The sequence below is a fragment of the Kickxella alabastrina genome, assembly GCF_025024165.1.
Source record: "Kickxella alabastrina strain RSA 675 chromosome Unknown BX661scaffold_8, whole genome shotgun sequence".
NCBI lineage: Eukaryota > Fungi > Kickxellomycota > Kickxellomycetes > Kickxellales > Kickxellaceae > Kickxella > Kickxella alabastrina.
In genome coordinates this window covers 499,326-520,120 of record NW_026251479.1, presented here as the reverse complement: position 1 = coordinate 520,120, position 20,795 = coordinate 499,326, and the positions used below count along the sequence as shown (strand labels likewise).

General features: G+C 52.9%; 11 protein-coding genes across 11 annotated transcripts; 6 read left to right on the top strand and 5 right to left on the bottom strand.

Annotated features, from left to right (window-relative positions):
• Positions 1–2,200: 2,200 nt before the first annotated feature.
• BX661DRAFT_181056 (uncharacterized protein) lies at positions 2,201–4,774 on the bottom strand. Its single transcript, XM_051535611.1, has 7 exons — positions 3,536–4,774; positions 3,416–3,491; positions 3,204–3,290; positions 2,834–3,159; positions 2,631–2,789; positions 2,383–2,577; positions 2,201–2,350 (listed from the first exon to the last, which is right to left on the bottom strand). The coding sequence occupies exons 1-7, from the start codon at positions 4,738–4,740 to the stop codon at positions 2,341–2,343; spliced, it is 2,058 nt and encodes a 685-aa protein (XP_051392527.1). The 5' UTR covers positions 4,741–4,774; the 3' UTR covers positions 2,201–2,340.
• Positions 4,775–5,306: 532 nt separating this feature from the next.
• On the top strand, positions 5,307–6,566 carry BX661DRAFT_181055 (glycolipid 2-alpha-mannosyltransferase-domain-containing protein). The gene is given in 3 exon segments (XM_051535610.1): positions 5,307–5,575; positions 5,587–6,238; positions 6,253–6,566. The coding sequence occupies 3 exon segments, from the start codon at positions 5,392–5,394 to the stop codon at positions 6,518–6,520; spliced, it is 1,104 nt and encodes a 367-aa protein (XP_051392526.1). The 5' UTR covers positions 5,307–5,391; the 3' UTR covers positions 6,521–6,566.
• Positions 6,567–6,838: 272 nt separating this feature from the next.
• On the top strand, positions 6,839–7,740 carry BX661DRAFT_170409 (Gtr1/RagA G protein; the record flags this gene model as incomplete). The annotated part of the gene is made up of 2 exons (XM_051533619.1): positions 6,839–6,844; positions 6,937–7,740. 2 exons carry the CDS (start codon positions 6,839–6,841, stop codon positions 7,738–7,740), a joined length of 810 nt encoding a protein of 269 aa, XP_051392525.1.
• Positions 7,741–8,043: 303 nt separating this feature from the next.
• On the bottom strand, positions 8,044–9,074 carry BX661DRAFT_142250 (uncharacterized protein; the record flags this gene model as incomplete). The annotated part of the gene is made up of 2 exons (XM_051532932.1): positions 8,044–8,247; positions 8,307–9,074. 2 exons carry the CDS (start codon positions 9,072–9,074, stop codon positions 8,044–8,046), a joined length of 972 nt encoding a protein of 323 aa, XP_051392524.1.
• A 327-nt stretch (positions 9,075–9,401) lies between these two features.
• BX661DRAFT_181053 (uncharacterized protein) lies at positions 9,402–10,389 on the bottom strand. The gene is given in 3 exon segments (XM_051535609.1): positions 9,402–9,733; positions 9,793–9,894; positions 9,912–10,389. The coding sequence occupies 3 exon segments, from the start codon at positions 10,248–10,250 to the stop codon at positions 9,512–9,514; spliced, it is 663 nt and encodes a 220-aa protein (XP_051392523.1). The 5' UTR covers positions 10,251–10,389; the 3' UTR covers positions 9,402–9,511.
• A 113-nt stretch (positions 10,390–10,502) lies between these two features.
• Positions 10,503–11,082, top strand: BX661DRAFT_152988 (uncharacterized protein). The gene has a single exon (XM_051533245.1). The coding sequence runs from the start codon at positions 10,627–10,629 to the stop codon at positions 10,906–10,908; it is 282 nt and encodes a 93-aa protein (XP_051392522.1). The 5' UTR covers positions 10,503–10,626; the 3' UTR covers positions 10,909–11,082.
• On the top strand, positions 10,838–12,001 carry BX661DRAFT_97008 (uncharacterized protein). The gene is made up of 2 exons (XM_051539634.1): positions 10,838–11,279; positions 11,786–12,001. The coding sequence occupies exons 1-2, from the start codon at positions 10,948–10,950 to the stop codon at positions 11,796–11,798; spliced, it is 345 nt and encodes a 114-aa protein (XP_051392521.1). The 5' UTR covers positions 10,838–10,947; the 3' UTR covers positions 11,799–12,001.
• A 26-nt stretch (positions 12,002–12,027) lies between these two features.
• On the bottom strand, positions 12,028–12,610 carry BX661DRAFT_181050 (uncharacterized protein). The gene is made up of 2 exons (XM_051535608.1): positions 12,176–12,610; positions 12,028–12,143 (listed from the first exon to the last, which is right to left on the bottom strand). The coding sequence occupies exons 1-2, from the start codon at positions 12,453–12,455 to the stop codon at positions 12,085–12,087; spliced, it is 339 nt and encodes a 112-aa protein (XP_051392520.1). The 5' UTR covers positions 12,456–12,610; the 3' UTR covers positions 12,028–12,084.
• An 859-nt stretch (positions 12,611–13,469) lies between these two features.
• Positions 13,470–14,514, top strand: BX661DRAFT_96934 (uncharacterized protein). The gene has a single exon (XM_051539633.1). The coding sequence runs from the start codon at positions 13,552–13,554 to the stop codon at positions 14,185–14,187; it is 636 nt and encodes a 211-aa protein (XP_051392519.1). The 5' UTR covers positions 13,470–13,551; the 3' UTR covers positions 14,188–14,514.
• Positions 14,515–14,841: 327 nt separating this feature from the next.
• BX661DRAFT_142201 (uncharacterized protein) lies at positions 14,842–16,479 on the top strand (the record flags this gene model as incomplete). Its single annotated transcript, XM_051532931.1, has 2 exons — positions 14,842–15,756; positions 16,138–16,479. The coding sequence occupies 2 exons, from the start codon at positions 14,842–14,844 to the stop codon at positions 16,477–16,479; spliced, it is 1,257 nt and encodes a 418-aa protein (XP_051392518.1).
• A 1,188-nt stretch (positions 16,480–17,667) lies between these two features.
• BX661DRAFT_181048 (kinase-like domain-containing protein) lies at positions 17,668–18,705 on the bottom strand (the record flags this gene model as incomplete). The annotated part of the gene is made up of 1 exon (XM_051535607.1): positions 17,668–18,705. A coding segment is annotated over exon 1 (962 nt), but the record flags the coding sequence as incomplete, so codon positions are not given.
• Between the last annotated feature and the right edge of the window lie 2,090 nt (positions 18,706–20,795).

The window sequence follows — 20,795 nt, the reverse complement described above, 5'->3', positions numbered from 1 at the left end:
ATGATAACGATGTCGTCGTGGTGGCAGTAGTAGCAATTGACGTTGGTGTTATTGCCTTCTGCCCGAAAATCTGGCCGACAATAGCCTTGGCCAGCCAATTGGGCCGCCGCCACACGAAATCCTCATCACACAGACGATTATCCTCCTCCACAGCCTTGGAGCACACCAGCAGCGCAGCATTCTGGCTGAGCGTCTGCTGGTACTCGACTTGCTGGCGATAATAGAACCAGGCAAACGCCTGCCACTTTGTGCACAACTCCGAGTCACTAATGCCCTGCAAAGAGCAATCCGAGTTGAGCTGCTTGGCCGAAGCAATAATAACCACAGGCAGGTTAGAACTGCTAGCGGCAGCAACCGCGGCGGTGTCGCGTTTGGCCAAAATGGACGATGAAAACTGGGAGCCGGACTCCTTGCGGAAAGACGGCCAGCGCAGAGGCCAGTGGTGGTACACCAGGACAGCATCTGTGGTGGAGGCCACATAGCCGAGAAGGCTCTGGTACAGCTTGGCGCCGGTACCACCGTACTCAAAGTACTTTGCCTGGTAGTACAGGTTGTTGCGGAACAGCGACCGGTGCATGCCCAGGGCCTCCTGTGGCTGGAACCCTGGCCACGCATTGTTGCGTGCCCGGTGCAGCGCAATCGGACTGACCGCGCGCCAGTCCGAGAACATCCTCGACGCCGCCCTCTCCAAGCCCTGGTCAAAGTGCACGGCAGGAATCTCATCCCCATTCGCGTCCTCTTGGATCTTGGCCGAGCGCAACTGCCGCAGGTTCTGCAGCGTGGTCGTGCGGTTGAGTGCAAAGGTCTGGAGGATCTCGTGGTTCGGGTAGGTGTCCAGGAGCACGACGCCGATGACGCGCGAGTAGTCGGCCACCTGCATATACAGCTGGGTCCAGACGCCGCCCTCGCCCCAGCCGACGAGCACCAGCGGGTTGGTGATCGGGTACTTGGCCAGTGCCTGGCCAATGGATTTGACCACCTCGAGAGGGTCCTGGTTCCAGTACCCAGGCTCGCTCCACCCGTACCCTGGCCGGTCCACAATGCACGCTGGGTGCCCATTGGCGGCTAGCCCTTTGGCCAGCCCCATCATGCTCGTCGACGGCATTCCGAAATCGGTCAACAGCACAAACACCGGCCTGCTCGCATCGCCCTGCTCCGCCTCGCCGTACCCATGGCACCACACGTGCATCTTATACCAGAGCTCGCCGCCACTGGTCTGCACTGGAACCAGCACCCCAGGCACCTTATACGCGCGGTGGTCATTGGCCAGGCATAGCGCCTGGATGACAAGCAGCAGCCCAAAGAACACGCCCATCAGCCACGTCACCCACGGAAACACATTATCCAAAGCCACGTAGAACACCGCCGCGCCCCTGGTTTCGGCCAACCGCGGCTGGTACTCGGGAATCCCCATTATGCGGTCTACCGCGTAACCCCTGCGCGCCTTGCCCGCGTAAACCACAATGCCGACGGCCGCAAAAAGCCAGAATATCGCCCATGTGGCGGCGCTGCCCCCGCCCACTGTGCCGTAGCCGCCGCAGACGCAAAGCGCGAATACGCTCATTACGCTGCCGTAGGCCATCCAGGGCAGCGGCCAATGAAGGTAGCGGTTAGGCGAGCGGTAGCTGAAATGACAAAGAGCGCCTGCAGGCTAACGTGAGCCCGAGCAGGGTTATCCACATGTTGGTAAACTCGTTTGTCCTAACTAGACGGTTGCGCTGCATGGACACGCCAATGTATGCCAGGAAGGAGACCCCGTAGGCTATTGCTAGCAGCACCAGCGTGATGCCTGGTATGGAGACTATCGTATGTTTGCGCAGGTGCAGCATCGGGTTTAATATGAAATGAATTTATATATATATACAAAATAAACAAAATAATAATAAAAATGAAAATGAAAATAAACAAAATAAATAAAAAATAAAATGACGGGATGAGAAAGAGAAACCACAACATATTTCATCTGCGCTACTGCTGTTGCCCGTTGCCGTTGCTTGTTAAAGTACCAATAAAGAAATAAAATTGTTTTATAAATTTTTGTTCTTGCTGAGCAGCTCTCAACAGAAAGACGCACAAAGACATCAAGGAACCTGTCGATTACACTATTGCTGAGATCTACAATACATTGCGGCATAAATATAAAGAATGTATGAGATTTTGACTTGTCCACATACTCGTCACTGTCTCCACCATTTATTAAAACATTGCGCCTTGTCTAAATTATTCTATTACATTATTTAAAATAAACATTGTTTTTGAGCTAATAGTTAATATGTAAACCCCCCAAGACTATCAAATTATCCCTTACAATCCAGTTTATGCTAATCGCTTTGAACCAAGTTAGATGATTCTGCGCCACCGACACACGATCAGTGCAATGACAATAAAGGCCCCATGGATCCAAGGATAATCCCGAAATCGCGCAAGTCCTCGCGGTCCCTCCCAGGAACCTTGACATTCATTCCAAATATACCAGCGACCAGGTTGAGCGGCAGAAAGATACCTGCCAGCACAGTCATCTGCGTCGCCAACTGATTCGTCGTATTCGAAGCATGCGTCAGCTCGAGATTAATCCTGCTAGGTAATTACCATGAGCCCTCGCCAGGATCCTCTCGCAATGGTGCACAGACGCTGTCAATGCAATCAAATGGTCATGGACGGATGCCAGATACTTTGTGACATCGGGCTGTGTAGACCCGGGCGTCCGCGACACCCCCTGTTTGGTCCGAGGAGTGCGCCGCGACCACCCATAAAGGTCGCCCTCTTCTTCGTCGCTGGTCAGCAGCTGGCTGTCGAACATCTCCAAGGACCATTCCTGTTGCTGCGCCGCGACTCGTCCGACGAGAAAGTGTCCAGAGACTCTCGCCGCCGCCCCGAGCCACCACCGCCGAGTGCTCTGGATTTCGCGTGTGTACGTCGCTCGACCGACCGCAGGACCTCTGCCTTGCCATGCAGCAGTCTAACAAGCCACAAGGCATGCCTACGCTCGATTCCGATTCGCTTAAGCACGTCGTCGTGCTCCGCACGGGTCAGTATAAGCACCAGCTCATCAATGGCGTCAACCTCGAGTTCCAGCAGCCTGGTGGTCGGCACCAGTGTATCCGTGATGTCGTCTAGGAGCAAATACGCAATGTAGTCGGGCGTCAGACTGAGCATTTGCTCGTCCAGCATCAACCGCGCTACTGTATTGCGCACATGCGGACGTTGCCGCAGTGCAGGGTGACGATGCCGGTTTCGAGCACTATTATGTAAAAGGGGACGGGCTCGTCTAGGTCGTCCTCTGGTAAGCTCTCGGTGATGCGCGCAGGGAAGAGGGATGCGGGAGTGTTGCATCGGTGATTTCTGCGTGCCCGGTTTGTGGTCGCAAGATCAGGGCGCTGAGCCGTTTGCGGAGCGAGTCTGAGGACTGGTGGACTTTTTCATCGAAGGATTTAACCTCTAGGTGATCGTCCTGGTCCCACGATGTCAAGGGGCCCTCCGCTCCGCCTCCTCTGCTGCTGCTGCTATGTGGCTCATAGCGCCAAAGTTCTCGGACGGGGGTTGTAAAAACGATCGACGCCGGCGCATACTCGCCACCTTAATGCTGCGGCTCTCTCCCAGCACAGGCCCGAGCGCCGTAGGTATTAGCGCTTCTGGCAATGGCTCTGTGTCATATACGGCGGATGTGCGGTAGCAGGCAATATCGTAGTGGCGGAAGGACTTGTATGTATCCTGGGCCAGACCCTTCTCCTTCACCAACATCAGTTCCTCGCAGGTCAACGGGTGCAGATCAAAGATCTGCGCCAGCGCGGTTATCTCGTCGTCTGTCGGATCCATTATGTCCATCCAGAACAGCCTGGGCACCGATTTGGTCGGCTCCAGCTGCGCGCTGGTGTTTATCCGCGGCGGACGCGGGAGCTCTCTTCTGGGGTGCTGTTTGGGAGCGCCGCGCGCATAATTTGGATGCAGTAGTTCGGCATCCGGCATTCCGGACACTGCTGCTGCTGCTGCTGCTGCTGTTTCTTCCACTGTCTGTTCGACGCCTGCAACCGAGTCGGCAGAGGTCACTGAGAGCTGAGGCGCAAGCTTATTTGTTGTCCTTGGACCGCGGTCCGACTGCAGCTTTTCATTTGCTGCCGCCACGGTGGAATCCTTGGCTGACTCCAACTCTGTCTCGCCTGATTCTGTTTGTGATGCTGCAGTTGTATCTGCAGTCGCTTGGCGCATCAGCGCCTCCAGCCCGTCTGCCGCGTCCGTGCGCAAATTGCAAACATCCTTGGCGCGCACGGTTCCGGTCGCTGGCGAGTAAAAAGTGAAGCGGTACCGGGGATTATTCCAAATCTCATCATTTTCCCTCAGCAGCATCTGCGCCAACGGGCCATTGCCCCCATGGGCTGAGTCTTCCCCGGCGGTATTGGGCATCGGCCATACGGAGTTTGAGCTGATGATCGAGGAGCTGCGACGGGACTCGCTGGGTTTATGGCTGATGTCGATGGAGAGCGGGCGCATGGGTTGTTCGGGGGTTTGTGGGTGGTTGCTGGTTGGCGGGTTCCAGGAGCAGCTGGTGGTTCGGGAGTGCCAGCGGCCTAGGCGGTAGCGCCGGTGGCTGGTGGATGCATGGTTGACTTTGCCTGAGTCCGACCATTGGCGGAGGGCGTCAAAGTTGAGGCGCGGCAGAGATGGCTTTGGTTCAACTGTTGGATGTGGCGGCGGTAATGGTGGACGTGATGTTGGCTCGGCGTGTCCTGGCCTGCGAGCCATTTTTTGCTGTATATATGCGTTGGCTTGGTTGGCTGGTGAGCGAGTGAGGAAAATCTGTGATTAATGTTAGAATGAGAGAAGAAGAGAAGAAGAAAGAAAGTTCTCTCGCTGGACAAAGGAATAATATTTTTTTCTTTGTTAGCTGCTGGAATTGTATGTGCTTGACGCGCCAAAAGTAAATAAAATCGGACCCACAGGCATGGTCATCAGTTGTCCCTTTCTTTTGTGTTGTTGATGCTTGGCATGCGCGTTTTATGTTTCCCCTTGGGTTGGCACAGTAGAGACTTATTTTTGTTCGCCCGTTTCCATTTCTGGCTGGGGGATGCCTTTTGAAAACTTTGAAATCGAAGTGGGATTTACAACTGCATAAATTTGTTTTATTATTTGTACTTGTTATTTGTTGAGCGTGCCGCTCTCGTTCTGGGCTCGTCATGCGGGCCAAAGCCGATGACTGTGGCCTCGTATGAGGTTTTTATCCACACTCTTTTATTTAGCTTTGTTGTTGTTTTTGTTGTTGGTCGGCAAAACAAACAAAACAAGAAAGTTTCAATCTCCTTTTTCCTTCCCTTTCATTTCATCCCGCTTTGGTGGAAAAAAAATATCCTACTACCTTTTTTATATTACTATTAAATATCCGCGAAATTCCTAAAGATGCTTGGGTCTCGGCGAGCCATTTCAATCTTCAAATTCCTCGGGGTCATCGTTTCCTTTGTGCTCCTCGTGCATATCGGAGTCCTCCTCATCACCGGGCGCAACAACACGTCAGGGCAAAGCATCTTTGATGCATGGACAAACGCGCTATCGCAGCAAAAAAAGTACGGTGGGAACTCTGAGGGTGCACCTCAGTACTCGCCGAGGGGATCAAGCCTGTACGCGGCGCTCTCGTAGCGCTTGTGCGCAACCAGGAGCTCTACGGGATGCGCAAGACCGTGCGGGAACTGGAGGACCGGTGGAACCACAAGTACAACTACCCGTATATTTTCCTCAACAACAAGCCGTTTACTGAAAAGTTCAAGCAGGGGATCCGCGATCTGACAAAGGCTAAGGTTGAGTTTGGGGTGTTGGACAAGAACACTTGGGGCTATCCCGAGTGGGTGGACCAGATTAAGGCGAAGGAGGAGCGGGACTCGGCGAAGTACATTAAGGGACACAGCGAGTCGTACCGCTTTATGTGCCGGTTCCAGTCGGGCTTTGTGCATAAGCACCCACTGCTGGCGGATCTTGAGTTTTACTGGCGCATCGAGCCCGATGTCAACTACTACTGCGACATTGACTATGATCCGTTCCTGTTTATGAAGACTAATGGGCTGAAGTACGGGTGGAATATCGCACCGACAGAGTACGAGCCGACAGTGCGCACGTTGTGGAACACCACGCAGGAGTTCATGAAGAAGAACCCGCAGCTGGTCCCGGATAAGAATATGATCGATTGGGTGCGCAACTCGGACGGGTCATATACGCGGTGCCATTTCTGGTCCAACTTTGAAATCGTCGATTTGTCTTCTACCGCAGTACAGAGTATCAGGCGTACTTTGATCATTTGGACAAGTCCGGTGGGTTCTTTTATGAGCGATGGGGCGATGCGCCGGTGCACTCGCTGGCGGTGGCTATGTTTTTGAAGAAGAGCCAGGTGCATTACTTTGATGATATCGGGTACAGGCACCCGGCGATGGCGCACTGTCCTGATGGGTCCAAGGAGCGCGGCAAGTGCATTTGCGATCCTGAAGATGGGTGGGCCCATGGGTTCAGCTGCGCGAAGCGCTTCAGGAGTATTTTCTGAAATGATAAATAAAACAAGCAATAGAATTTACAGCGATTAACCTTGATTTTTTTGTTTTGGCTCTGTTTTGAGGAAAAGGTGTGCTTGTGTGTGACGCAATCTGGCATGCACTGTGTGTATGCATGTGGAGGAATCAGGGTTGTGAACTTACAAAAAGAAAAAGGGATCTTTCCTTTCCTTTCCTTTCTTTTCTTTTTTTGTTACATTATTTTTATCCACCTTTTGCGACGTAAATAACACACACCCACACACGCATTCATTCATTAGTTTGTTCATTTCACCCTTTCATTTTTTTTTGCTTTCGCGTTACAAACGGCCATGAATGTAAGTGGAACTTTACTAAACCCCTTTCTTAAAATTTTAGACACAGCACTTGAATTCACTAAACAAAAAAGCAACTTTTACTCTTTATTTAGAATTACAACACGCAGTACAGCAACACAGGCTCACTCAACAACAACAACAACAACAACAACAATGTCAATAATGACATGGTCGAGGACGAAACAGGGGGCATCACGGAGGGCAGCAAACACTCTGAGCAGCTGGCGGCACGGCGAGTACTCTTCATGGGGCTTCCGCGCAGCGGCAAAAGCAGCATTCTCAGCGTGATATTCGAGAACGCGCTAGCGTACGACACAATCGGCATGCCACCGACGCAGGAGCGCGTGGCGTACCAAATGGCGGTGACGGGCATAACTGCGTACGACTTTCCGGGGATTGACGAGTACTCGGAGACGCAATACAGCAGCGCGGTGGATCCAGCGGTGTACGCAGGCGACATGACATCCTTGGTGTACGTGGTGGACTCGCAGGGAGACTTCCAGAACTCGCTGGCCACGCTTTTCTCGATCATCCGCAACGCGCAGGCTGTGAATCCGCGGATTCCGATCAATATATTCTTGAACAAGATTGACGGGCTATCGGAGGAGCTCAAGGACGACATCCAGCAGGACATCCAGCAGAAGGTGTTCAAAACCATGGGCTACGAGAACATGGACTATACGTTTGTGCGGTTTTTCCTAACGACAATCTTCACGGAGAGCGTTCGCGAGGCCATGAGCAACGTTGTCCGGCAGCTGGTGCCCAAGCACGCGACGCTGGAGACCATACTAAACTCGTTCTGCACAAAGTCGGGGCTGGACAAGGTGTTTCTGTTTGACGTCGCCACCAAGGTGTACCTTTCGATGGACTCGTCGCCGACGGACTCGCACCAGTAATGTTCTCATGCCAGACGATCGACGCCATGGAGACTTGACGTTGCATTGTAACGATGCAATAGTGAGCAATGAGGAGGCGTCGCTGCTGATGCACAAGATCATTGTCGGGCTGAGCAATGAGACAAAAATGTTAATCTGCCACGTCAACCCGTTTCTGTCGCTGCTATGCATCGGGCAGTCCCGGGTGTTCCGTCACCGGAGCTCGCTCGAGTTCAACGTGGCCAAAGTGGCCAAGGCGATCCACCAGATCCTGATGTCGTGAAGAGTTTAATTAATACAGTTTAATTTTTTAATATGCTTGTGTCAAGTCGGCACTGGTGAGCATGCAACGCCGTGTACAGCGGCCATGTGCACGTCCAGCTCGATGGTGCGCTTGAAGCGGAAGGCGCAGCCCGGCTGTGAGCACGGCAGGGCGCGGCCCGAGACCTGTGGATCGGCATACGCCATGCCCGAGGCAACCTCCAATGGCGTCGGCAGCTTCAGCGGCCGTGGCTTCGACTTTTGCATCTGCATCTGCTCTGCTTCTGCTTCTGCTTCTGCTGCTTTCCCAAGTGCGCCCTTGCAACATGCCTCCGCAGCGAATGCGCATAGGCATACGCTTTGCCACATCCCTCGCGCTCACACATGTACCGGCGCGGCTCCTCGCAGTGCACGGCGGCGATGTGCGCCCGAAGCGAGTTCGCATCAAGATAGAATCGCGCACACTCATCGCGCGGACAGGCAAACACAGGCCGGTCCGGCTCATGGGTGAGTATATGTCTGTTGAACGCGTGCGTGCGTGCGAACTCCGCCTGGCACACAAGGCACCGGTGGGTGCGGCGGTGGGAGCGGCGGTGCGCTTGCAGCTCCGACCATTTGGCAAACACCTCGGTGCACCCGTCCTCGATGCACCGGTATTGGATCGCCTCTGTGTGCGTGATGCGGTGGCGCCGCAGCTGCGACGGGTAGCGGAATGCCGCCGTGCACCCAGGCTCTGCGCACCGGTGCGGGTCTGCGCCATTGTGCGCCACGCATATGTGCGCGTGCAGCTTGTTGCGCTTCGCAAACGACTCTGCGCAGCCCTCCTCCGGGCACCCATAAGCCTGCCCACCCCCCGGCCCCCCGGCCCCTGCCGAGTGCATGGCGGAGATATGCCGCTTGAGGTGCTGGCTGGTGGTGAACCGGCTCGTACACCCGGCATGCGGGCACCCGTGTTTGCGCTGCTCCTCTGCCAAATGCGTCTGTGCGTGTACGGCTAGGTGCGTATCGCGCATGTATGTTTTGGTGCAGCCGGGAAGAGACAGCGGAAGGGACGCGCCCCTGTATGCGTGCGCTCGTGCTCGGCCAGCCGGCATGGCCGTGTGAATGCCTTGGGGCAGCTCATGCAGGTGTAGTTTTTGGCCCGAGAGGAGGTTGTCGACCGAGCACGGCTGGGTGTGCTGGGCTGGGTGCGTGTTGACTCGACGTATTGCCGCAGGCTTTGCGGCTGAGCCGCCGGGCTGGCCTGTGCCGCTTGGGCGCGCGCGGAGCTGCGCCAGTATCTGGGTCCAGCTCAGTGTCCGTGTCTGTGCGGCACGCCAGGGCGTCGAGCATTGCTGAATTAAAGGCGTTTAATTTGAATTTGTATGTGAATTCGTATGTGTTAAGTAAAAAAAATATAATAAAAGCAAAAATAAAATATCGTTGAGAATAAGGAATAGACGTTTTTATGCCGCCTGTGACGGCGACAGAGCAATGAAAATCAGACAAAAAAATAAAATAAAATAAATCAAAATCAATTTTAAAAGATCTATCAATCATTGTTTGGTGGGGGCGGCTGCGGGGGGGCCGCCCAGCGAATGCCTGGCACCCCCGCCGGTAGATTTCCTGGCTCGCTGCACAATGCGGGCCTGGTCGGCGGCGGAGGCTTCGAGTACTTTGGGGCGTTCTCCTCCCTCGCGCTAACGCCAGGCTTCTGCATCGACCCCACCGACACATCCCCCGCCGCACCACTCTCCACCACATCCGCAATTCCCTGTGACTCCGCTTCGCACCGACATTACTCCGCTTCGCATTCGGCGGCGGCGGCTTCACCCCAGCCACAGCTACAGCCAGAGCCACGCCAGCCCTGCCGCGCGCCCCTCTCAGCTGCTTATTCATCTGCACGCGCTTCGCCACTGCAATCTGATCCTCCTCCTGCAACGCCCCAGCACGGTCTCCGAAACGTCCTTCTTTGCTCTCGATGGGTTTGCCACTAGGGCTTTGGGTTTTCGCGCCGGACTGCGGGTGGCTGTTGCCAGGGGGGTTGCTGCTGCTGCTGCCGCCGCTGTTGCTGCTGTTAGTGGGAGGAGAAATGGGTGGTTTGGCGATTTGATCACGAAACTGCGCCAGTATGTTGCCAGGCATTGCGCGCAGTCTTGGAGGTTCGATGAGGGCTCCCAAGTTTTTGCTTGGTCGCTGGACCATTGGACCAGATATTCGCAGTGCTGTGTGGCTTTGAACCGGTGAGAAAGTATTAGGTCGAGTTCTTTGGGAAGCTCTGCATTGCTCATGATTATACTTGAATGGAATTAAATGAAATGAAGAAATATAAATATGAAAAATTAGAAATTAGAAATTAAATTGAGACGAGGAAATGCAAAATAAAAAAGGTTTAGAAAATATAATAAAAAAGGCTAAAAGTGCACTTTTGCTTTGCTTGCTTGGCTTGGCTTTGGTTTGTTTGTTTATATGCGCGCCACGCCCACAAGGATCACGGGCCTTTCTGACCATATTTGGACTCTTTCCAAATAACTGTAATGCGTCTGTGAAGGGAGATGGTAGGTCCCGGAAGAGAGGGGGAGCATTGCACTTTGAAAAAAAACCACCCGAGCCACATCCCTTTTTCTTATTGCCATCTTTTTGCTTCTATTTCCACAATCCCAGTTGATGTCCTCCTCTACCTTTACCGCTTCTTCAATCCCAAACAACCCCCAGCCAGCAGCAGCAGCAGCACCAGCAGCACTAGCAGCGGCAGCCACGGCTCCTAGCAACAATACAGATGACGACGACGACGCCTGGGACAAGCGCATCAAAAGGACGGGCTGCTTTAAGCAAAACGAATCTCTCCTGATCTGTCATGCCGATACTGGCGATTGGCGCAAATGTCTCGCTGAAATTGCCGCCTTCAAGGCCTGTATGAAAAATCATGGCCAGTTTGAAGAACATTAAAAATTAAATCTCAGATTACCCGGTTAGATCAACTCTGCAATGATAAAAAAATTTTCTCTTGCAGAGAATTTTTTTTCATTCCCACCCCTGACAGATTTTTTTTTCAAATTTAGATTGGAAAAAATACATAAGCCTCGATTTTGGGCCCGCTTTGCATTTTTCTTCTTTTTTCTCCTTAGGAATACTTTTTGGAAGAACCGCTATTTTTTGTATATAATTTCACCGCTATATATCATAAACCATTTTTCAAAGCTCTACACACAAAATAGCAAGAAAAATAAACACTTGGTGTATATTTTTTTTGTCCATTTACTTCAAAGGCTTTGGGGAAAGTCCCCGGACACAGGGCAGAAAGTGCCGCCTGTAATTAGGTATTGGTTATCTCTATTTATTATGTGCATTGTTTCTTGAGTTGTTTTTAAATCTTACACCGCTTTTCTTTTCTGAGATTTTGCGAGGAGCAAAGATATCATTTTTTGAAGGAGCTTCTGCGAGGATTTTGTTAAACTTTATCTATTTTTTTTTTAAAAAAATAGATACTTTCAACTTTTTTGCTTGCTTTCAATTTATTTGAAAGTTGGGCTTGAGGTTGAGAGGGGAAATATGCACTTTATGAGTGAACTTTTTCGTCATAGCACAGTTATGCGGTTGGCTCTTGTTCTTTTTTGGCCTTTCACAAGGTTGAAGAAGTTTAGGAGTTACCTCAACGGGGCTCACTTCTCCAGGTATTCCTCACCCCACCACCAAATATTAATCTATTTTTTTATTTGCCACAGTTCCCGCCTGCCTGTATTTTTTGTTCCAGTTTGGCTCTTATCGTTATGTTTTTATACCTTGTTGCTTGATGGGCTCTTTATCACCCTTTTATTATGTTGAGGCAGAGAAAATAAAGTTTTTTTTGTTTGCAAATGATGTTTCCGAATCTCTTCACCGGATCAAAATAATGACCGATAGAAACGGGTTTTCACAATGACTCTGACTGATGCTTAAACACAAAAAAAACTTTTTTTTCAATTACATTCTAAAAGTGCAGAAAAAACAGTTTATCTAAAATATAAACAATTTTTGCAATAGTTTTTCCCCTAATTTTTTATATTGATATAATAAAAATAAAAAGCATTTTTATTTATTTGTTTCTCCGATAAGAAATTAAAAGAAAAATGACAGAATTAAACTTTAATGCCTATCAACGTTCTTATTTACAGACTGGTATGGGGGAGGCTGCTCAGCCCATTCTGCTGCTGCAGGGGTGCATTCGAAGACGAACCCGCCACAGCCGGCACCGGCGAATGTCCGATAACAATCACATGGTGGTGCTGATGCTGCTGCCGAGGATACTCATCGTCATCCACAAGCATCTCATACTCATCCGAGGGGTACTTGCAAATAAGATACCACGAGTGAATTAGCCCCGGAAGGTACCCGAGCGCGGTCAGTCCACAGTTGATTAAAAAGTCCGCGCCGCATCCACGTCTAATCAAGGCGCCAAACGGCGGGAATATGATACTGAGGAGTATTAGGAGAAGGTCTGGACAGCTGCAGCACATTTTTCAAAGTGAAATAAATGTAATTTATAAAGTTTATGGAATTCAAAAAAAGTGAAATTGGCAGTGTAGTATTGGTAAATTCAAAAACAACAGGAAAAAATATTGAGGGATAATAAAAAGAAAGGGATGAGAGATGAGGGGAGAGTAAAGTTCGGTTCTCTGTGAAGAACAAGAAAAAAAACGCATAAACATATGGCAACCCACCATTTTATTTATTTTTTGGCTAGAGGCATTGTCTTGGCGCAAATGATATTTTTACTATTAAATTTCGTGTCACAGCTCACCTGACCTTGTTGGCTGTCTGGCTGGCCTCTGACTTGCGCAATGCGCAGCAGAATTCCCCCTTTTCTCCCTCACTTATTTACTTTGCTCTGCTAATCCAGCAGGTGGGGGGCGCCTCTTCAAAATAAGCCACTGCGACATGAATATACGCTTTGCCTCTTCTTTTTTTTTGCTCATTCTTTTATCTTTTTTCTTACCAGTTTTGAAAAAAATAACATAAGAAAAAAGGGTCCTCCCAGTTATTTGCCACGAAAACCAACATTTTAACAAAGCATCTAGTTCCCAAGAACGCTCAGGGCTGCTCTGAGGTCAGGACAGGAAAGATGTCTATTTTAATTTTATAGATCTTTTTAGTCTCATTCCTTTTTTCAGTGCAAGGTTTGTCATGATTTTGTGATCCGAGACAAAAATAGGAGCCGTCTTTAATATACATCTCTGTGTACATGAATCGCAAAAGAACACCAAAACTTGGATATAGCGCGAAAAATACAATAAAATTAAGCAGCTTGGCAGAAGCGGGGGTTTTCTTTTTACACCCTTTACAGCGATTTTTTACCTCCTTTTTCTTCTCTCATTTGGACTTTGGGAATTCAAACACCTTTTTTTTTGGACTTTATGGTACAAAAGACTCCTCTCCCTCTGCTTTGTAAAAAAAAAACTTATAATGCCAACTCGCAAACGAAGCAGAATAATTTATTTTTTCACGTATCATTCTTTTTCTATATCTTATTCCCTTTTTCACTTATTCACCTACACTCACTCCTTTCGGCAGCTCAGTTTATTTTAGCCACATTAACGCATAGTATATTACAACATGGGCCCGTCCGACCAACAACACCAGCAGCACCACAGCACCAACAACAACTTCAACACCAGCTATACCAACAGCAGCGACGCTTACATGCCAGTGACCTACGGCGGCGAGCTGGATACCTCAGCACTGGAAGTAACAGCAACATCGCCGGCAACGCAGACGGGAACTCGCTATGCCCGGATTAGACCAAGGATCCTACAGCGGCTTCAACGGCATTGTCTTTGGGTCCGGCGGCCAGACCGATCTCAGCAACATAATGGGTCCCGATTGGGCTACGACAATGGCGCATCTGCAGGGAACGACGGGCTGGGGATTTACTCTGGCCAGGGGCTAGGAAGGTTTTCAGAACCATCAGGCCATGCGGCTAGCTCTCGCCAGAACCACAATGTGGCCATGGAGCATGTATTGCGATACAGCGCGAGAACCAGGCACTGCGGCGCCAGAACGAAGCCCTGCAGGCTGTCAGCGATGCAAGGCAGCGGACTGCGCTTAAATTGCTGCATGGGACTTTGGGCCACAACGCTGAAGACGCACAGGAGCCACAGCAAGGTGCAGATAATCCGTGCAACGCAACCAGCTGTCGCGCCTGCTGCTGGCGCTGCTGGACACACCTGCCGGGCAGGACAACGTGGATGACTCTGAATCCATCCAGGAGCAGCTGCCGGCTTTAGCCCAGCCGTTACATCCTCTCTCCCTCCATTATCTCCTCCTGCAGCAGCAGCAGCAGCATCAGTAGTGGCATCCGGGACATCGCTGTCTTCTGCTCCTACTGGTACTGCCGCGCGCCCGCTGTCTAATTTTTTCAGCAGCAAATCGCCACTTATGTTGCCAACACCATCTGAAACAAGTTTCGGCGGAGAAACAGCCAGTCAAGTGTGCGGCCACTTTCTATCGCCAGGGGCGCTGCAGGCAGCGTTCACATCGACTGGGACTCCAGCGCGCTACTTGAGATAGCAACCACGGCAAGATCTCAGACGAGGAGCCGCGCATCGACAGGTACGCGAGCGAGTCACGCAAGGCTATTGGAGCCTACTCGTCTACCGCGATAACCCGCCGCAACATGTCGCTCAGCCGGCAGCACTCTTCATCGAAATCTAACAATTCTGCGCTCTCTCCGTCCGCCCAACACCACGAGGGTGCTATTCCAGGCGCATTCCCAGGCGATCCCACGTCACCTGTATCCTCCAGCAAGGATGAATTCCAACCAGCCCAAGCAGCTTTGGATGCAATTCGCCGAAAGAGGGCGCGTATCTCTATCAAGACGAGCCGCTGGAGTGCGCAGCAAACAAGATGGGCAGTCTGGCCGCATCGCTATTGGCTCCCAGTGAATCGCGCTTTGACCCGAATCCAAAATCGCGCTTTGTGCTGTATTCGCCGTCCGCAGGGATATTCGAGTCTAGGAATCTCGACGGCCTGCGCAGCGGCGACTTGACCCTGGCCGACATCATCGAGGCGTCGTCAAAGTCGATCACGCTCGATCAGCTGCAGAGCAACCGCACTTCCACACAAGGTGACTCCCACTCGTCGCAAGGCGGACCCATCTCGAGCTGCCCGGCATCCGGGTGCTTCTGGATGGACGTGACCAACCCGACGCCCGAAGAAATGGCGTCGCTAGCTCGCGTCTTCGGCATCCACCCGCTGACCGTCGAGGACATCATGGCCGACGACGACAGCAGAGACAAGTTCGAGACATTCAGCGGGTACAACTTCCTCATGTACCGCACGATTGACTACGGGGATGATGCAAAGTCCACTTACGAGTTCAACCGAGGAACTGAGGGTATTGCCACGGCCAGCTTCTCCATTATCCTCAAGCACAGCTGTGTACTGACGTTCCACAGTGCGCGTGAGCTGGACCACGTGGGGAACGTAATATCCCGCTTGCGCGACTTGGCGCCGCTCAGCACAACCAGCCTGACTGCGATCCAGCCCGTGGTGACGCCCGCATACATTGCCTACGCGCTGGTCGACGACATCACCGACACGCTAGCACCAGAGATGCGCTCGATCGAGCTGGAGATCGATGCTGTGGACGAGCTCGTTCTGATTCTCTCGACCAATGAGCAGGCGGACATGCTGAAGCGCATCGGCGCCGCCCGCCGCAAGATCCTGACCGTCTGGCGCCTGCTGCAAGGAAAACCCGATGTCATTCGGTCCTTTTCAAAGCTCATGGAGCGCCAGGCGGTCGCCGACGATATGCTCAGGGTCGAGCTCGAGGACGCCGAGTACATGCGTCGGATGATGGACACCTCTGCGCCTCAGGCCCCCGCATATCCAGAGGGCGCATCCGCGGCGCCGCCCGCAAACACCGGGCTGCACATGTCCTTGTCCTCCAGCGCCCTGGCGTTGCCACAAACCACGCTGCGCCGAAACACGCACTCGTCGACAGCCATTCCGCTGCTGGCAGCTGGCTCTGCAACTGGCTCTGGAGCCGCCAGACGGAAGGACCCGCCGCTGTGGCAGACCTACATCACTGGCAACCTGAATGTCAAAGACTCTCAGCCATTGTCGACTCAGCCAAGCACTGTCGACCTGCCAGCCGGCGCAATGCGCGGAGATACGATGGGCCCGGTGACTGCCGACGAGGTTGCACATTATCTGTCCGACGTTTACGACCATCTGGTATCACTGGTTGGGTCATCGTCGCACTGTGACATGGTTTTGTCGCGCGCGCACTCGAATTACTTGGCGCGCATTTCTTTGGAACTCGGAGAGTCCACTGTCGAAACTAATCTGTTTGCCAGTCGGTGGACTGTCATTGGTGCCATCCTCGTGCCGCTGAATGTCGTCACTGGTTTGTGGGGAATGAACGTCAAGGTGCCTGGCAGGGACCGCGACGACGTGCTCGATTTCTTTATGATCCTGACAGGGTGCTTGGTGTTTATCGCTGTGGTCATCGTATGGGCACGGTACAAGAAGATTTTCTGAGGCATTGTACAAAATATATATATATACCAATACATATCTTGCATTTTAAAACTTATATTACATATTTATTGTATTTGCCACATGTCAAAAAATTATACTGGTGTAAATGGATTTTGAAATTTCCAGGCATCTATAGCGTAATTCCAGATTTTTAAGCGGGGCGTTTTCAAAAACCGTTTTTTTCTCCCAGTTTTAGCCTAAAATATCAGAAAGCCCAGATTATTGAAGATGCAAGGAAGTGTTTAATGCTTGCGTCTGACTGGTGCTTTGGCTATTGGTTAAGCGTGACGATTGACGATGTAATATATTCATACAATTCCGTCGCAGCCACAACAAACTACCGCTGCTGATTCCGTTGCGGCAACAGCCACTGCCGTTTCTGTTGCAACCACAACTGCCGCCGACACCGCATCTTTTACAGAAAGTGCACAGCAGAGTCGCAACCAGTGCGTGTCTACTCGTCCACAGTCTGATGATACCATCCGGTAGATGGGGGAGGAAAAGAGCTGGTCTAAGCGAAAGATTTCCCGCAAGGTGAAACAGCAGCTGTGGGATGAGCTAGCTGAGCAAAATCGGGAGCAAGTACATCAATACCCAGCCTGCGATAATCTCAAGCACATTGTCAGGCTGAGCGGCTGGTCGCGAGGCAAGATCGAGCGCAAAATCGGACAGAGGATACGCGATGGTTGGTCGCGCAGCAGCAGCAGCAGCAGGAGCAGGTGGCCGCAACATGCGTAAATACAATTCTGGCGGTAGAAAAACCTCGCCAAATATTATGCCATGGCTTGCTCCAGTGCATAGTGGAAGACTGCCTGTAAACCTTCAGGGCCGACAGAACCAAGATCAAGAATGGCGAAAAAGTATCATCAGCCAGATGAAAGTGGAATCGTGATACGACTGCAGTGCTAAACTTTCGCATAATCCTCAATGCCCTGCTTACAGGCAATCGTCCTCCCCGTTTCTTGCGCAATAATGCATCGCCAGAGTCAGCCGAAGCCGAGTCTACAGCGACACCCGAGACTTTGCTCAAGCCAAAGCCCAAGCCCAAGCGTGTGCACACGAGCCCATCTGCCCCAGCTTCTTCTCTTCAAAAGAAGCAGCAAGCTGGATAATATCGTCAACCATAGTGGTCTATTGCCACTAGTTTCTAAACACTTTATATGGGGGAAGGATGTCGGTTTGCAGAATATTTGTAGCCTCATTCTTTTCTTATAGTATAATATGGAAGTAAATAAATAATTATGTGCAAAAAATTGAAACTACTGGTCATCGGCATGTCAACCCACGGTGATACAAATGAGAATCCCTGGAATGCGTCGCCACCGGCAGCCTCAGGAGGACCATACGAGTTGCGCAGTGAGGGCGGCAGTGAGTTCAGGGGATGCGACGGGTTGGTACCCATCCGTGCCTGCTGGTGCTGGAAGTAACCGCTGGCGTTAGCAGCCGTCGCGGGAGTGCTCATTGGCGACGGGAACGCCGACAACTGCGCCTGCATGGCGAGCTCAGCCTGGCGCTCAGCCTCAGCGGCCTCAGCAATGATATCCACCTGGCCCTCGGCAAGGATGGACTCGGGGATAGGCTCGTTGCGGAACTCGGGGTCAATGTTGCTGAGATCAAATATTGAGCTGACCTTGGGCACAAATGGCGGCGCGTACTCTTGGCGGTGAATCTTGGGCCACTCAATGCCGTGGAAGAAGGGATGACGTTTAACGTTTTCAGTACCAAACACGCCGTTGCCCAGGCGCTTCTGCGGGTCGCGCTCAAGAATGCGCGTGATAAAGTCCTGTGCCAGCTTTCCGACGCCTGCGCCGGGCACAATGCCGCAGCTATCGTTGTAGGTACCATTGCCGCGTAGGGGGTTTGGAAGCGACATTGGGAAGCGCAGTGGCTCGTGCAGGATCCGACGGTACATTATGTTGTTGTCCTGATCGTAAAACGGCGGTAGACCTGTTAGCATCTCAAAGAGAACAGCACCCAGGCAGTACCAGTCAACTTCCTTGCCGTAGCGCTGGCGCAGAAGCACCTCGGGTGCAAGATACTCGGGAGTGCCACAGAAGGTACCAGTCTTGCCGCCCTCCTCGACTGAGTACAGCGCAGAGCCCTCGGTGCGCCAGACCACCGGTCCGACTTCCTTTGCCAGACCAAAGTCAACAATCTTCACGTGGCCATCGGCATCGAGGAGACAGTTCTCGGGCTTGAGGTCGCGGTAGACGACACCCATGCCGTGCAAGTACTCGATCGCGCAAGTAATTTCGGCGGCGTAAAAACGGGAGCGGTTCTCAGAGAAACGGCGCTCGCGCTGCAGGTGGAAGAACAGCTCGCCGCCGTTGACATAGTCCAGACAGAAGAACAGCTTTTCCTTGGTCTGGAACGCACACTGCAGGCCAACAAGGAACGGGTGCTCGACAGTGCGCTCGAGGACCTTGCGCTCCGACATGACGCGACGGATCTCGTTGGGGCGGCCACGGAGCTTGGACTTTGAAATAACCTTGATCGCCATGACCTTGCCCGTGTCCTTGTAGCGCGCAAGCATGACCTTGCCGTAACTACCCTTGCCAATAATGCTGAGCAGGTGGAAGTCGTCGAGACCAACGCGCTTCATGCCAGGCGCCAGCACCTCACCGCCAGTGTCGGCCTGTGGGTCGCTGCCGAACTGCTGTATGTGGGCCGGGGCTGTGCGCGGTGGCTCCGTGGCCAGCGTGCTCATCAGCGTGTTTACCGTGCCTTTGACCACCGCGGGCCCCATCTGGCGCTGCTGGTGGAACAGTTGCGCCTGCTGGATTGGGCGGCCGTTGGCAGCGGTAGCCGACGCATCGCGGGCCCCGGTATCGACATCCATCGCATCCGAAGCCGATCCGCGACTCGGCTGCTGCTTGTGCTGTGACTTTGACTGCTTATTTTTCAGCTGCAACTGTTGCTGCGACTGCTTAACCTGGAGCGCACCCCAAGTCTTAGACTTTAGCATCGACGGCGGCTGGTTGGCCATTGGTGTAATGTCGCGGTAAGCCGCGGTGTTGCTGCTGACGTTGCTCTCCGTGTGCTCCTCGTAAACGTCTTCCTCATAGTCAGAGGAAATGGATTCGCGTGGCTCTGGGCCTTGCTCGTTCAGGTTTGCGTGTGAGTCGTTGACGTACTGGAGGTTGCCGCGGAGGCCGTACTTTTTGCGCATTGTCAGAGGCTCCATGTTGGGGCGCTTTTCGGCGCTCAGGTAGAGCAAAGAGTCCGATGCCTTGCGCAGCATGGCCTGCGAGTCAGCATCCGAGTTAGACACGGTCAAGTAGGACGCCTGCTTGGAGTTATCCATACCCATGCTCTGGTGCTTGTTGGGCCGCGGCGGCACCATGGGTAGCTGACTATAGTGCTGCTGGCGAGCAAACGGCGCCTGCTCATATACTGGCGCAAACGTGTGAAGCTGCGTTGGGCTGCCGATCGGCGTGACCCGCCTCGGTGTGATCGTGGGTGGAGTGATAGTCTGGCTGATAAACATGCCCTGGTGCTTGAGCACGGGCATCGAAATGCGCTCCATGGCCGCGTTGGCACGTGCGGGCTGCGATGACCAGTTTCCTGGAAGCGGCATGCGGCTGGACGAAACTCTGGGGCTGGCACCGGGGCTGGCGATGGCGTCAGCAGCCGGCGAGAGGCAGCCGAGGCTCCGGGCGTCTCGCGCAAGAACTTCTGCACATCGTCGCACGGGCACACGTCGGTGTCGCCAGTGACGGTGCGCAAGAAAGCGTTGAGGTGTGTGGCCCACTGCGCCGCCATCTCGGCTGTCGGCGTCATGCCCCAGTGGCTCACGGGAACAGCTCGGCCCACCGGCTGGCCAGCTGCGGGGACCGCCGTCTGAGCGCCGCGTATAGGTCGTAGAACTCGCTGTACTGCCGGATCGCCCACCACTGTCCTTCGCGCCCAGACACTAGGATGCGGTATGCGACATACTGCTTTTGCCCACGCGCGAGCCGACCTGTGGGATGTTGGGCTCTCAGGAACCTGCTGCTCGTGGTCTCAATGCCCGTGATAAGCGCCGCAAAGGCCTGGGTGCCCAGATTTAACGCGGCCAGTGTGCTGTCGATGGAGTGGCGCGCGTACTCGGAGCTCGTCGTGCCGACCGTGTTGATTGTCGACGTGGTGCCCGTGCTTGCAGTGGATGTGGCGGCGGGCCGACTGCCGCGCAGGCTGTATTTGGAGAACCATGACCCTATTCCGCCACCCGTGCTGCTGCCGCTGCCCTGGCGCACAGACGCCCGACCGCTGTTGGGGCCGCTGTTATCTCCAGCGGTAGCATGGAAGCGCGTGCCAAACTCCAAAGAAGGCCGCGA

Excerpts from the sequence above, each read along its gene's own strand:
- BX661DRAFT_152988 (XM_051533245.1), top strand. The coding sequence starts at position 10,627 with ATGTCCTCCTCTACCTTTACCGCTTCTTCAATCCCAAACAACCCCCAG.
- BX661DRAFT_181050 (XM_051535608.1), bottom strand. The coding sequence starts at position 12,455 with ATGTGCTGCAGCTGTCCAGACCTTCTCCTAATACTCCTCAGTATCATA. Across the intron at positions 12,144-12,175 it reads GCCGGTGCCGGCTGTGGCGG|AATGGGCTGAGCAGCCTCCC; the intron begins GTTCGTCTTCGA and ends CTGCAGCAGCAG.
- BX661DRAFT_96934 (XM_051539633.1), top strand. The coding sequence starts at position 13,552 with ATGGGCCCGTCCGACCAACAACACCAGCAGCACCACAGCACCAACAAC.
- BX661DRAFT_181055 (XM_051535610.1), top strand. The coding sequence starts at position 5,392 with ATGCTTGGGTCTCGGCGAGCCATTTCAATCTTCAAATTCCTCGGGGTC.
- BX661DRAFT_181053 (XM_051535609.1), bottom strand. The coding sequence starts at position 10,250 with ATGAGCAATGCAGAGCTTCCCAAAGAACTCGACCTAATACTTTCTCAC. Across the intron at positions 9,734-9,792 it reads TGGCTGTAGCTGTGGCTGGG|GGAATTGCGGATGTGGTGGA; the intron begins GTGAAGCCGCCG and ends GCGGAGTCACAG.
- BX661DRAFT_181056 (XM_051535611.1), bottom strand. The coding sequence starts at position 4,740 with ATGGCTCGCAGGCCAGGACACGCCGAGCCAACATCACGTCCACCATTA. Across the intron at positions 3,492-3,535 it reads CGATCGTTTTTACAACCCCC|AGGAGGCGGAGCGGAGGGCC; the intron begins GTCCGAGAACTT and ends CAGCAGCAGCAG. Across the intron at positions 3,291-3,415 it reads TTAAATCCTTCGATGAAAAA|AGCTTACCAGAGGACGACCT; the intron begins GTCCACCAGTCC and ends CGCATCACCGAG.
- BX661DRAFT_97008 (XM_051539634.1), top strand. The coding sequence starts at position 10,948 with ATGATAAAAAAATTTTCTCTTGCAGAGAATTTTTTTTCATTCCCACCC.